Source organism: Anopheles coluzzii, chromosome 3 (genome assembly GCF_943734685.1).
Source record: "Anopheles coluzzii chromosome 3, AcolN3, whole genome shotgun sequence".
Lineage (NCBI taxonomy): Eukaryota > Metazoa > Arthropoda > Insecta > Diptera > Culicidae > Anopheles > Anopheles coluzzii.
Window position 1 is genome coordinate 63,273,204 of NC_064671.1, and position 13,851 is coordinate 63,287,054.

At 41.0% G+C, this 13,851-nt stretch overlaps 1 protein-coding gene across 3 annotated transcripts in view; it reads left to right on the forward strand.

Moving 5' to 3' along the window:
• LOC120958600 (uncharacterized) overlaps nt 1-13,851 on the forward strand; it is a 40,608-nt gene that overhangs the window by 26,048 nt on the left and 709 nt on the right. For 2 of the 3 annotated variants that reach the window (XM_040381508.2, XM_049609046.1), the window contains exons 3-10: nt 9,820-10,114; nt 10,189-10,892; nt 11,493-11,625; nt 11,705-11,929; nt 12,241-12,421; nt 12,494-12,748; nt 13,302-13,609; nt 13,675-13,847. In XM_040381508.2, the coding sequence (XP_040237442.2) occupies nt 9,820-10,114; nt 10,189-10,892; nt 11,493-11,625; nt 11,705-11,929; nt 12,241-12,421; nt 12,494-12,748; nt 13,302-13,609; nt 13,675-13,847 (2,274 nt within the window). The remainder of the gene's footprint in view (nt 1-9,819; nt 10,115-10,188; nt 10,893-11,492; nt 11,626-11,704; nt 11,930-12,240; nt 12,422-12,493; nt 12,749-13,301; nt 13,610-13,674; nt 13,848-13,851) is intronic. The other variant, XM_040381511.2, reaches the window with a different exon arrangement.

A 13,851-nucleotide genomic window follows, 5' to 3' on the forward strand; every position in this document is an offset into this window, starting at 1 on the left:
ATTTGACATTAAATCCGCCAGTTGTAGCCGAGGGTTGTTTGGAGGAAACATTTCATTACCCATTACTTTGTAGGGCTTGCGTTGAGGATGATTCGGTGGTTTCCGTTTCACCCGTCAGAATGAGCACAATTAAACCTGGCGATGGGGTAGGAATTTCTGCACCACGAATGAGGCGATCCTCGTAACGAATCACTGGCAAATGTCATGATTCACTATCGATTGGTTTGGGCTATAGCTGCTGCAGTAATGGTTGCATAAGTGGGCTTCTCAATAGGCGACATAAACCGACAACTAATAGACGAAGCAGTGAGTACCGTTTTGCGAGCAGAAGTAACAGCCGTGCCGGGTAATCAGATGTGAACATGAGCCGTACAATTCACGCTCATGAGACATGCAAAACGAGTTCATTAAAATGGACATTGGTTACTGCGACATCGGTGCTAGGTACTTCGTTAAACAGCCAATTGATAGAGGACGATCGCACGGACCCTTTCGCTTTGAGGCATCCGGGCACGGTTGCCCTCGAGCACCTTTCGGGGACGAACATAGTCAACAAGGCTTTGCAAAGGAAATATCATTGAAATATCTTTCACTTTCATCCACGGATTGTCAATCGTTTGCAAAGCCAGGGAGATCGGTAACAAATGTTTGCTGTGTAAAATAGATCGTAACAGCGTCTGAAGGGACATCAGCCAGTTGTAAACATTTCCTTGAAATTCGATAAATGGATGTATTTGATTTCAAGGAGATCAGTAATTTAAGTATAACATCAAAAAGGAGTCAAAATATGGTAAACATAAATGCATGAAAATGGATGGATTTAGTATTGAATATTAAATATGTTTCTTAAATGTTAATAAAGCTGTTAAAACTATTTAAAAATATGGAATTGAGTATCCCTCGGGTCTCTTGTCCAGTGCTATTATGTTTTTGTATATCAGACACATGTATATCAATTCCACAATATTCGGAAACTAAAGAGAAGTTAAGGAATTGTTTACTCATAAATAATAATTAACATTCGTCCAAGATTTCGCAGTTTTAATTTTCCATCAAACGACCTTGTACATATATTACAAAAAGATAAAAGTTTTATCATATTTTTGAAATATCTCATAATATTCTCTCTCTATCCTTCAAAAAAATTTAGAAGTCTGCAATCGGCAACATCATTTCCATAATTAATTAATTTGAGGAAACATATTCCTGCTTATGAGTGATAATTGATACTCTAATAATGCTTAAATCACGCTTATCAAATGATAATTGACACTCAGTTAAAGAAATCAAAGTCAACCAAAAGGTTCTAAACCTCTTCAGAGTTAACATGGGATTAGTTAAAGCTTTTATACTCCTGAAGGATTTTTTCGTTGTTCCAGAATCTCAAAATACCGCGTACACTTAATGTTTTCGTTTAACCGGTCACATGGTACAACAATAAAAAGTTGATTTTTTACAACATACCTGTCATTAGTTAAATTTTCGTACGGATCTAACATTCAATATATAATATTTAAGTCTAATAATTGTATTTCAATGACAAATTCAATTTGGTTGGTAAGTCTAATAAGAATAAACAACGAATGAGATATTTTAGAAACAAAGCTATCTGTGGCCGGATATTCCGTATAAGCGATATCTCGCCTAGTCAACTTTTCTTTAATGCAAAATGACATTTTTTGTGTAACTTTACGTTTACTATAAAAACTTTATCATACCCTAATGCATAATAGCATGTAAAAAATAGGCGTTTACCTTTCCATTCTATATGGTTAATGGATATGTTAACAATGGACCGGTTGGAGCGTTTAACAAGCTTAACACACAGAGCACCCAGCAGGCACATATAGTACTCGACAAGTGTAAAGTGTGTGACTCCGAAGCGCAACAAAAGCATTCCACTTTGATATAAAGGTGCTGCACCCATAATATGCCGCGCAACGCGACGCAATCGGCAGATTTTTATTGCAGGGAATTCGTACGGATTTGGATTCCATACCCGTAATGGGCCGTACGATTCCTGCTTCTCAAGGTGAGGTCAAGTAGGAAGCCAAGCGCCAAGTAGAAGCTATCTGTTGCAGCCAAGCCCACCGTACCGCGTTGAAAGACAAAAGCGTACAACGTGTGTGCGTATTATGCTCCTTTAGCGTGTAGTGGCTCAGTTGGCGGTGGAATGATAATCTGCAAAAGGAGCAAAAGTCGAGTAGTGTGGTAGATGGTTGAGAAGCAACGAGATTTAGGAGCTGTCAGTAGTAGGTGGCTTTTGTTGCAAGCTGTGTCAAAGTGGCAGGGCAACTGAAAGCTCTCGGTGAGCTGTTTACGAGCGATTGGCAGTGCGAAGAAGGGATGCGTGACGGAGCAATGGACATCATCGAAGTTGTTGAACGCAACCTCTCGATTACGATAGCCCTCATACGCTCACGCCGCGTATAGTTCAAAGCGAACAGGCCGCACACTGGCATGCAGAAGGTGTGGAAGGTAACTGTCGATATGGGTTAGGTTCTCACTTGCAGAACTGGGTTTACTGATTGCCAACGGTGTGGCGGTAGGAGCTACCTGTTAATGAACTGTCAGTGCTGGAGCTAATAACTTACAGACCGCGGACAGCATTAGGGTTACAGTTTCATGAATGCAGTATGAAGGCGTCGAACATGTCTCAACACGCAATGATCGATTAATATAGGCGTCTTCTTGTGTGGAGTGTTTCGATTTGCATCTATTGCTTGGCAAAGTAGATGTGCTGAAGGAGTACAACACAATTCTCATTTCCTTAAAGTTTTTGGACCCTATTCAGCAAAAGTCATTACAATTCGTCCACACCTTGTTATATTCATCTCGCATACTTATTTGATCGTTGTCCTTGTCCTCCAAAAATACGTTCCGTCACTCTACCATCCAGGATCTGATTTGCAGTTTGAAGGAACGCTCTCAAACTTTCGTTCTTAATTCGAGAGCAAACTGTCTGTACCACTAACCTTCAAGGCAGTCCCGTAGCTACTTGAGCAATTAGAGTCTTAAGGACAGGAAACGCTGTCCAAACTCGACAGCTCACTAATTAGGGATTGGTTCTGCAGGAAATGCTCCCCACATGCACGAGTGCCTTACCGAATCGACCAACAGCCCGAAGTGGCGCATCATTCAAGGATCGTCACACAACCCGTCAGCACACAGTCCCGTCGACCTCGACGTCAAAGCGTGTGTCGCCTGGTGTCGGTCTGTTTGTGCTGTCATCTTGGCAGCAATTGGCAGACGATTCTGCCGTACAACTGGTACGGACACAATTGGGTCAGCTGGGAGCGTCAAGAGCATCTACCATGGGATCTTTTGCCATCGGAGCAACGCCAGATCGAGGCCGATAGATTCCATTCGATTGGCGGAAGGAATTCAGGTCACATGCTGAGAAGCATCTGGGCCCGATCGAGCAACTTCACAATGGGTGCTGTTGCACGAAGAAGAAAGGAAGCTCCCCATCGGTACGCACCTAAAAGTGGGTGCGTTTGGTGAGGTGGCGCTCCATGATTCTCATATACTTACACACATACACTCATACACCTCAAAAACTCGTCCATTTCTTGTTAACCACCGGTAATGGGGCACCTTTTCTCACATTCGCACATTGCTCCTTTGTTCTCCTGAGGAGATTAAATCGAAACACGAATACAATTTTTCAAACAGCGACATCCACGTACAGAAATTAATAGAATGGCAAAGGCCACGGCAATTTGTTCACGCGTACTACGACCACTTTCAAAATCTAATTATCGACCATCCACGCGGTACGGAGGCGGTCATGGCTCAAAGACGCAATAGAATTAAAATTGTAACGCATTACTTCACGGTGTCGGGTCGTGAGGATGGATGTACGAACATGTTTCTTTGGGCAGCACGATGCAAGCAGCTCGTTCTCATGTCCTCTCATAATCGTTCATCTTCACTTTCATTCAATGACCTTCTGGAGGAGATTGTGAACTTGTGGGTTCAGTCACGTATGCACCATTCTTGCGAATGAGTTCAAAGAATGGATTTTTACAGCACTTTAGTTGATATGTATTTAGGGGTTACACATTATTTTTTTGGAAATTCCTGTCTACCTTCAAATGTAGCTCTTAATAATATTATTTTTAATAATTTATGTTATGCATAGTATTACATGCGTGGCATGGTCGAGGGTTTTTCTCATCATTTGACAGCATCATGACCTTTTTCGGAAGCAATTATTTGAATACCATCATTTAGACACCTTCGAACGAGAAATAAGCAATCATTGGTTTTGATTTGTTTCCTTCCCAGACGAATGCCGAATTTAACTCTGTTCGAACGTGTGGTACATCACGTTAAATCTTTATCATTAAAACGCACGAAAATGCAAGGCCTCGAAATCAAAGCCAATTATTCGTTCAACCTAATATCGAAGATTACCTGCAACTAAGTCAAGGTCATAGCGTTAGTGTTCGATTTTTTCCCAATAATCATACGTTGCCGTTCTTTATGCGTTATGTCAACGTGAATAAAATGATCAATTATTGACTATGAAGTTAATGACCATAGGTTCGTTCTTTCTTACGAATTCAAACATCTATTGCCCTCGAAACATTGGCACAATTTTTACACTCAATTGTACAATTTTGTTGTTTCATGCTTTAGAATTAGAATGCGAATGCAGTGTTGCTTGTAATGAGAGACATTAGACGATTTTTTATACATTAACATAATTTACTATTTTCTTCAACATCCTCAAACAACAGCTTTTTAGCCGAAGCATTTAAATAAAAACTGCCAACGCACTTTATTACAAACCCTTCACATCATTACCATAAAAGGATCGCGCATTCCACAAGCGACATTCCATTGCTCATTCAATACTGTTTGCTGCGCGCTTTACGGTTCGCCGACGGTATGAGATGCATTGAGAATTACCTACAATCTGTTTAACAACCCAACCACCCACAACAACCAATCACCCCTAACTCTCATTTTGAATCATCCGGTTTCGCAACTTTCGCTAACATAAAAAAAAACTCACTCACACACATAATCGAATCCAGCCTTACTTGTCGTGATTGATGAGAGCGATCTTACGCGCTAAAAGGGTGCGCTCGAGCGACCCTTGAACATTCTATTACAAAGAGACACACACACACTTACACGCAGATCACACACTTTGAGGGAATAATTAAGCGTCTCTTAACGAATGCAAATGCAAGGAAGGAGTGTTCCTCGTTGCTGGTTCCGCGTTGCTCACCTCGATCGTGACAGGTGCCACAGTGCAAGCGGATCGCGCGATCGTATTTTACAATCGATGCGCTTCGATCGCTAGGGCGCTAGCGATGGGGTGCACGGAGATCGTGCACCAACTTTATGGTCCATAGAGATCGTCTTCAGGGTCGATTGAAATGAAGAAAGATTGGTATGGCACGTAATCGAAACGGATACTGGGCATTTAAACCATTTGTAGATCGAACTGTGCCTGGCTTCTGATATTGGAATGTTAAGTATTTAAAAAAGGTGTATGAAGCATTGTCCACAAGAGCAATTGTATGGATTAATTCATTGTTAATTTTTCAATAATTTAACAATTTTTTAACATTTTATTACAGTTTATATTATAGATTACAGTTCATAAATCATATTGTATGCACATTAACGAGTGAATTATAGTATCGTTTAAAATATGTTTTAAATACTCATATTAGTAACAATCAATAACTAAAAATATCTTGCTATGATATTAATTATTGGTTATTTTAATCACTTTTCTCCAAATTACCGTTTTGATTACAATTACGAAACAGCTTCAAACTCGGGACATTATTTTTATTGAATTTGGTTATATTCTGTCCCTGGCAATGTCGTATTTTAATATAATTGATATGGCGCATTAGAATAAAAAATAAAATTCTGACCTCTAGTAGATCCTAGATTTACCTTAGCAAGTCCTAGTAGTAAGAGTAAAAACCCTGATAAATAGATATTTTCTGTAGGTGAGTTTACCCCCATGCCGCTGGGGGCAGTTCTTAGCAGTTTTGTTTCAAACCGACTCCAAATTAATTTAGTCTGTATTTCCCATTAATTTGGGCCAAATGCACTGAAGAACATCGGAATCTAATCTATGAGTAGTTACCAACGTGAAAACAACAGTATTTTATCATATTCGGCCTTGATTTTCATGTATAAAAACACTTATCTAATTCTGTCTGTAATTTGAAGCAAGATTGTTTGTCTTATTTTAAATTCCGGACAGCCAGAGTAAGATGTAATTAACTGCATCAATATATTTTTAAAGTGTGAACATAACCAGAAAACAACGATATTTTAAGATAGTTGAGACGAGTTGAGGCATCGTCAATAAGGGGGATACGGAGAAAACAGTCGATTCACGCATCAGTACTTGAGTTCTATCCATCTACAAGCGAAAAACAGCAAAAAGACCGTCGTGAGCAAGACCGTCGTTCTGTTGGTCCAATCCGAGCCTATCCGGAATTTGAATCAAAACGTCCGTAATATGAAGCATAAGCTCGAAACTGTTACAAGTATGAATCAAAATTTGGTTGCAATTTCATTAATTTTTTACATGATTCGAGTAAAGTTATTGGAAATCTTTGATATTTTCACAAAGTTAGAAGGTTGGTTTCAGTAAACTGGGTTATACAGTGGTATGATCGATTAAATTTATGTTTATTTGATAATTTAACATATCAAACATGCTTTAAGTGTCCGTAATTGTTATCACTTTGTTTGGTTGTTAGCTATATGAATCTCATACTCATACATGAAACATAATTAGACTGAATAAAATTGTTATACAGCATTATCATGGGAAGTGGTGTGTCAAAGGTACATGTGTTCAAAAAAATGCTTTCCAGACAGCTGCATTACACATATCTGTCCAGACAGCTGCATTACACATATCAGTACAATCCATCACATCACGGCCGTATTGGTTCCCTTCACAACAACGCCTGGAATGGCCTTTCGATTCATTCCAACTTCTTCTCTAACCACATTCCACTTTCGAACGCTGCCCTGTGAGGTGTTGCATCGTCAGAAGTGAGCCCCAAGCCACGATTGCAATAATTGCTACGATCAATCAGAACCATCCTGCTGGATGCCTTCCATTTCCTTGTTACACCAGAGCAAAGTACGCGACGTACAGAAACGTTTGGTCTTGGTGCAATGATAAGAATAGATGTAGAAAAGAAAGAAGGAGAAAGGAAGCCTCAATAGATGTTTAGCTTTCAACGCCTTCTTCGTGTCTGATTGCATTTACTCAATTGCGCCCGTAATGGAAAGCATTTGAGTATCGTCGTTTATTTACCCCGTTGGACTCAATGGGACGGTTTGAAGAGCGCAAACGATCGCCTGCACTAACAAAATCCACACAGAGTAAGAAATTATGTTTGTTTCGGTCGAAATATTTAAAACTTTGTTATGAATAATGATTCATGTTGGTTTTTGTTGAATGAATGAAGCATGTAAAAACATATTTTGCAGAATTTATTCACGTTATATTCGCATGTTCATGTTAACATTCAAAATATATTTTAGTATTGGTATAATATAGTATGGTTCAGTCCATCCATCGCCACAATTAAGAGTTGACTTCCTTTTTTTATTTTTAAAAGGGTCCTCTCGTTCAAAGACCGCTGTACACTCTGCCGTTCATGTGACGAAATTAATACAAACCCAACTCAACGTCAGTTCCTCCAAACAGCTTCCAAGATTAATGCAAATACATTACCCGTAATGCGATGCGATTAGACTGATTAGATTAGAGAGCACGTCCATTTTGCGCTCCGTCCATGGCAAATGCTTCCCGGTTCAGCCTCTCCAACTGGCACCGGCTGGCTGCAAAGCAAACGAACGGTCATTTAGTTTTTTTGCTTTATTTCTGCGGGCAATCGCCGGGCGTCGGGCAAAACGACAGTCAATTAACCGAGACTAGAGAGTCTTTTGGGAAGGCCGATGAAATAGAATCATTAGTCGGTTGACGTGGTCGGGGTTTTCGGATTGCGACAGGATAACGATTCGAGCCGCCGGAAGAGAAGCGTTGGCCGGTGACTGTAGTGTCGGCGGGATATCGTGTCCGTGTCGCGATGCTCGACAAATCAATTCATTACGTTGGATTAATTTTTGCTGCCACGTTGATCGATGAGGTGCAGGGGGGAGGGGGGGAGTTCAATCGTGAATGTGAGAGTATTAATCTTTTTAAAGGAAGCGATAATCGCGTGTTGACACTCTAGGCCAAATTGCTCCATTGCACTGCAACTGTACTTTATCGATTAATTTTAAACTTTTTCAAAGTTTTGTGTGGTTTTTACATTGCCCTGTGCAAAACTTGTATTTAAACCCCTTCAAGAGGACCAATTTTGATGTCAAGCCAGCTGTTGTGTCACGTTCGGGAAACCGTGACAAGTTTCGCTGCACTCTGTTCCGCATCAAAAGGTGGTAAATGGTTCAACTGATACCATATCTTAAGCCTTTACCCAGCTGCTCGATATCGTCCGGAATCAGGTCCCAAACCAATGTGCTGTCGTACGCACTCGTACAGTACAGGCTTTCATCGGACGTAAGCCCGCAGAGAATCCGGACATCCACGACGTGCAACACGGCCGGGTGGAGCTGATTGCGCAATACGCCGGTTGTACGCACGGTGTTCACGAATGGCACAAAAGTACGCATGATTCGATGCAGATTTTTCCTGCATCTTTGCTGCATAAGAGCTATGCTGTTGTTAAAGGACTTGTAAACAAATCACATCTCATGAATCTAGATTTAAATAAATCTAATTCGACCTACAACAGTTACATGGCTTGGACAAACACTATTTATGAAATAGTTGAGAGCTATTTTACGTACTTTTTATCCATTTTATTCATACATTTCTTCTATGAAGAAGAATTTTAGATAAATACAGCAGTTTATATGTTTTCCGATAGTAAAATAAAAAATCATTATATTCTAATAAATAGATAAATAGCTACAAAATAAAATGTAGTTATTTTCATTCAGTAGATTTTAAATAATCCATTGTACTTCCATTATACATAATACATTTTTTGTTAACATTCAACAAATTTTCAACACGCTTCTGTTTGCATTGCAGAAAATTGAAAAAGAGAACTTATTGATATTATTTGCTATTCGATTGTAACCGATCTCCTAAATTAACTTGATTGCTGAAACCGAAACAAATGACAGTACAGTTCAGTTAATCCAATTTATGGTTTAACCACTGGATCGACCACATAATTTGTTGGTGGTTTTAATGATCATAATGAAAATATACGAATATACTGGAATTAACAACCATTGAGATAATCATTTGAAATGAGAGTTTTCTCCAAAATGTTATGGTTTGGTTCACAAAAGTAGGAATGTTAGTACGGTTGGCAAAGGTAGTGGCTGATATATGAATAGTGGATATACACAATATGCATGCCGATTAAACATATCACCAACTGCTCTACTGGAACTGGATGGAAATTAATGATTTGAACAGCATGTACCGTAAATCATTTTAACATAAGGAAGACTGATACTGGCGATGTCAATAATTAGTTAAATGTTGATAAAATAAAGCAAATTTTGCTGCCAAATTTCATTTTGACTCGAGCCTGTACTAAAAACTAATTTTTATCATAAAACTCTGGTATTTTTGACTGGTGACATGTAGTTTCGGAATGCAATACATGGATTCTAAATTTCAAATTAATAATAATCCACATTATCTTACATATTTGTAGAGATTAGAGTAGCTATTTTCCTACTCCTAAAGAAAAATTATTTTTCACATCAATAACTTGTTATTCTTTTTTGTAGGGTACTCCTTATAGCGGATACACAGCAGCCTCCACAGATTGCGCCAACACGCTACCCTCATCACCCTCACCCACCTCCCTCGGTAGCATCCATAACCGGCAGAGCTTCAACTTCTGGAAGGCCGGCTCACAGACGCCCCTGTCCGCATCGTCCTCCAGCAGTTCATTCTTTCGACCAACCCAGCGCTGCCTGCTGTACAAGATACTCAAAGTGATCTGGCGCTACATAAAGTGGCCCCTTGGGTTGCTGATGATATGTGGTTTACTTGGGCTCGTCGTATACTTCCTGGTTGTTGGTAAGCATTTGGGAAAGATCAAATTGAAATTAGAATGATCATACATAACCAATTGGTTCGTCTTTGCTTCGTAGATCATGATATTATGAGCAGCGGACTGCTCGGCGAGGATGGCTACGAGGTGGACGAGAATTTATCAATTGATTTTAACGATTTCACAAGCACAAACGATCTCCACTTCGATCATCGCTTCACCGGAAGTATTGCAAAGGAATCTAAGCCCAAGGACGCGCAAGGACCGGGCCGAACGGTGGACACAAAGTTTTCATTCGGTTTGGACAACGATCTGCTGGCCGTGTTCGGTACAAATGGCAAGAAACCAACGTATGACTGGCCTACGACAGCATCGACGACCACCGGACTATCGGGCACGGAGCGTCAGCGTACGGAGAGCGCAAGCGAAGAGTTACCGGCGCTGGTAGTGAAAGTGACAGACGCTCCAATTCGTAAGACCAGCACGATCTCGCTCAAGGATTACACCAAGGCACGAGTGGTGTTCGACGATGAAGATTTCCTCGACGCGGACGATGGTCAAAGTCGTACGCAATCGGCACCAGCGCATCCGGAAGGCACGACCAGAGCGTACGAACTGGGCCATTCTACCGATTCAGCACTGCCAGCGACTCAGGTGGGGCTCCGGGACAGCCCGGCACGAGGGACGGAGGTGCGGGGATTCACCTCCGGCCATCAGAACAATTTTGGCGTCCCAATCGAGGAGGACGAGCGCCTGTTGCGCAAGCTGAACGACCAGCTGATGCAACTGGAGCACCTGAGAGAAGTGAATTGACGTTTTCATATTGTGTTTGTGTTGTGGTTCTCTTTTCACACCCTCTTTAAGTTATTTTCGCTTTTGCATGCATGATTGATTCGCATTGATCTGTTGAAATCGATGGTAACCACAAGGCATGGAAAAACAGGGATTCAAACACACTCCTGAAGATTCACACCTATAAAGTTTAAATAGAAAACACATGGCACATTTTTAGTGAATGCATTTGTTTAGCAAGTGCTACGGCACAGTGCCACAAATTAAAATATTATATGCACACTTACACACACACTACTGGTACTCATCCCTTTTACAGGGAAAAGCACTTTGGAACACAATAATGCATGAATGCTTAGATATAGACACGAAAGTACACCTCAAAATTTGCATGCAACATGAATTAAATCACTTTTGGGGGAAAAGGTTTTACGTTCTTTTCATACTGGAATCAACCTGTGAGTGTGTGTTGTGGAATTCTGATCGGTATTTGTGTGTGTTTCTTTCAAACGCTTTTAGCTGGGGAACTGCTTAACATTTAGTTTAAAAATTTACTCTTTCCTTACCAAAATGAGTTTAATTTACCCTTATTGTAACATTTTCAAACTCCAGAAAAATGTGACCGTTCCATCAGCTACCACAGACTCGAGCCTGTACAGGACGAAGGTATCTCCAACGTTACCAATTTTATCCCGCTTTGAGATCACTACCGAGGGGTTGAAGCGGTTCAACATATCCGAAGAAGGTAAGCACTAAAGATACCGTTTAGAAACAGTTGATGAATGAGAAATATCTAAAAACCATTTTTCACCTTGTTTACTTAGGAATTTGTCAATCTACATCATTGCCCCTTTGTCGAGGCGTTCTACCGTATGACCTTACGGTCTCGAACAATCGGCAGCTTTCGCCGCTGGAGTATGATCATTTCCAGTATCTGATCAATTCCAAATGCTCGGTGCGTGTGGCAGAATTTGTGTGCCTTGTGTTGGAACCGGAATGTCGTCCAACGCGCATGGGCACGCTCACGCCGTGCAAACGAATTTGCAAATGTAAGTAATTAGATGTAGAACAAGCTGATACATATCCATTAAAAAATCTAAATATTAATCCACGAGGATAGCGATCACGAAAATTGTGACGTAGATCGTCTTAAGATAGTACATCAATTGGAGCCAACGTTGTGCATACTTCTATCTATTACGAAGCTGTTTAATAAAGTGAGGAACACATTGCATGTTACGATAAACTATGAAAGTTCTAAGCTACGTAGTATAATTGAAACACAGTTTTGATTTATGATCCATTCTTTGTAAGCACAACAATTAAAATCAATCCATTTTTGTTATTTTCCTCATTCCAGCCATTCTTGAGCCGTGTGCACATATAATTGCCAGCTCGGAGGCATTAACAGCGACTTTCGATTGTGACAGTTACCCGGATTCGGACGATCGGAACGTTTGTGAGGATCCAACACGGCTGGGGCATTGCTATGCCAACGAGTTCCGGTGTGCCGATTCTAGCTGTATACCGCTACAATGGAAGTATGGCAAACTGAATCATCATACTTTTAGACAATTTAAGCACTTCCATCACTCTCACTGATGCCTTTACAGATGCGACAACATCAAAGACTGCCACGGAGGAGAGGATGAATCGGATTGTAAACAATGTGAGCGGGACGAGTATCGATGCATGTCAAACGACAAATGCATTCCAGATAAGTGGCGCTGCGATCAGTACGAAGATTGCCCGGACGCATCGGATGAGCTGGACTGCTACTACGACGAACCGACGACATACCCTACGGCCTACGGCAGCCAGCGGGAGTATCCATTTGTGCAAGTACAGGTTCCCAACAGTCCGAACGGGTAAGAAGAGGTTGTGGGAGCGCGTCGATCGTGCGCTTGCTATGTGCGTAGCTGTAGACCTGCACCAGGACATTGACAAAACGGAACAGGACCCTGTACAAAGCGTCTGGCAGAACGACAAACTGGACGGACTTCTTCTTTGCACAGTAGATCACCTACGCACTCCACAATCCCACTGTTGTGTGAGCGACAAACTATGGACAGAGAAAGAAATGGGAAACCTGGAGTGCGCTTTTCTGTACATTATCTATCTATTTCTCAAAGCTTCCGACTTTTTGGATACCATTGGGACGTAGAGATTACTACTGATGAATGTGTAGGTGACTGTGACGCCTTTTGTGGAACGAATCTGGTAAGAAGCACGTATAGTACAACTTTATTCGACTGCGGCAACGGAAGCTTTGGGCCTTGTGTTATGACATTTTTGGTGTTTTTTTCTGTGACATGTGTTCTTCAACTTATGCATATGATCAACTTTTTCGGAAAGAAACAATAAGATTTGTAAATATTTTTTTTTTTGTTTTTTTCACATTGCATTAATATCTTCTTTCAGTCGGCCTTACATTACGATCACCAACGAAGACCGTTCACAGGCAGAGCGACATCGAACCTCCCAAGAAGCTGGTTCTGCTGGTGCCCGCGAGTACGCCAACTATGGTACTTCGGAGGAAGATGAAGCAGGAGACAAGTATGAGCCAACTGCTGCCGAAAATGCTCCCTTCGTAAATCGACACCGAAATCAAACAGACGCTGGCAATGGAACAGTGGAACAGACTACCACAGTTCGATCGAGCGAAAAACCGGTTGAAGATCAAACCGAGGCCGAAACGAGTCGGACAGTATCGATACCGAAATCTTTAGGTATGCATCTCTCTTACTGATATAATCGTACAAGGTCCTATATTTTATGCAATATCTCTTAACAGTGAACTTCCAAGACAGTAAGGAAATTATGATGACGTCTGACTCGGAGAATGATTTCAAGATCAGCAGTACCAGTAGAGATTTTTTAACGACCGCCCATGTGTCTCCTTGTCCAGAGGGTGAGTTGCGCTGCGTTAGTGGAATCTGTATATCCATCAGTCAACTATGTGATCGGGTAA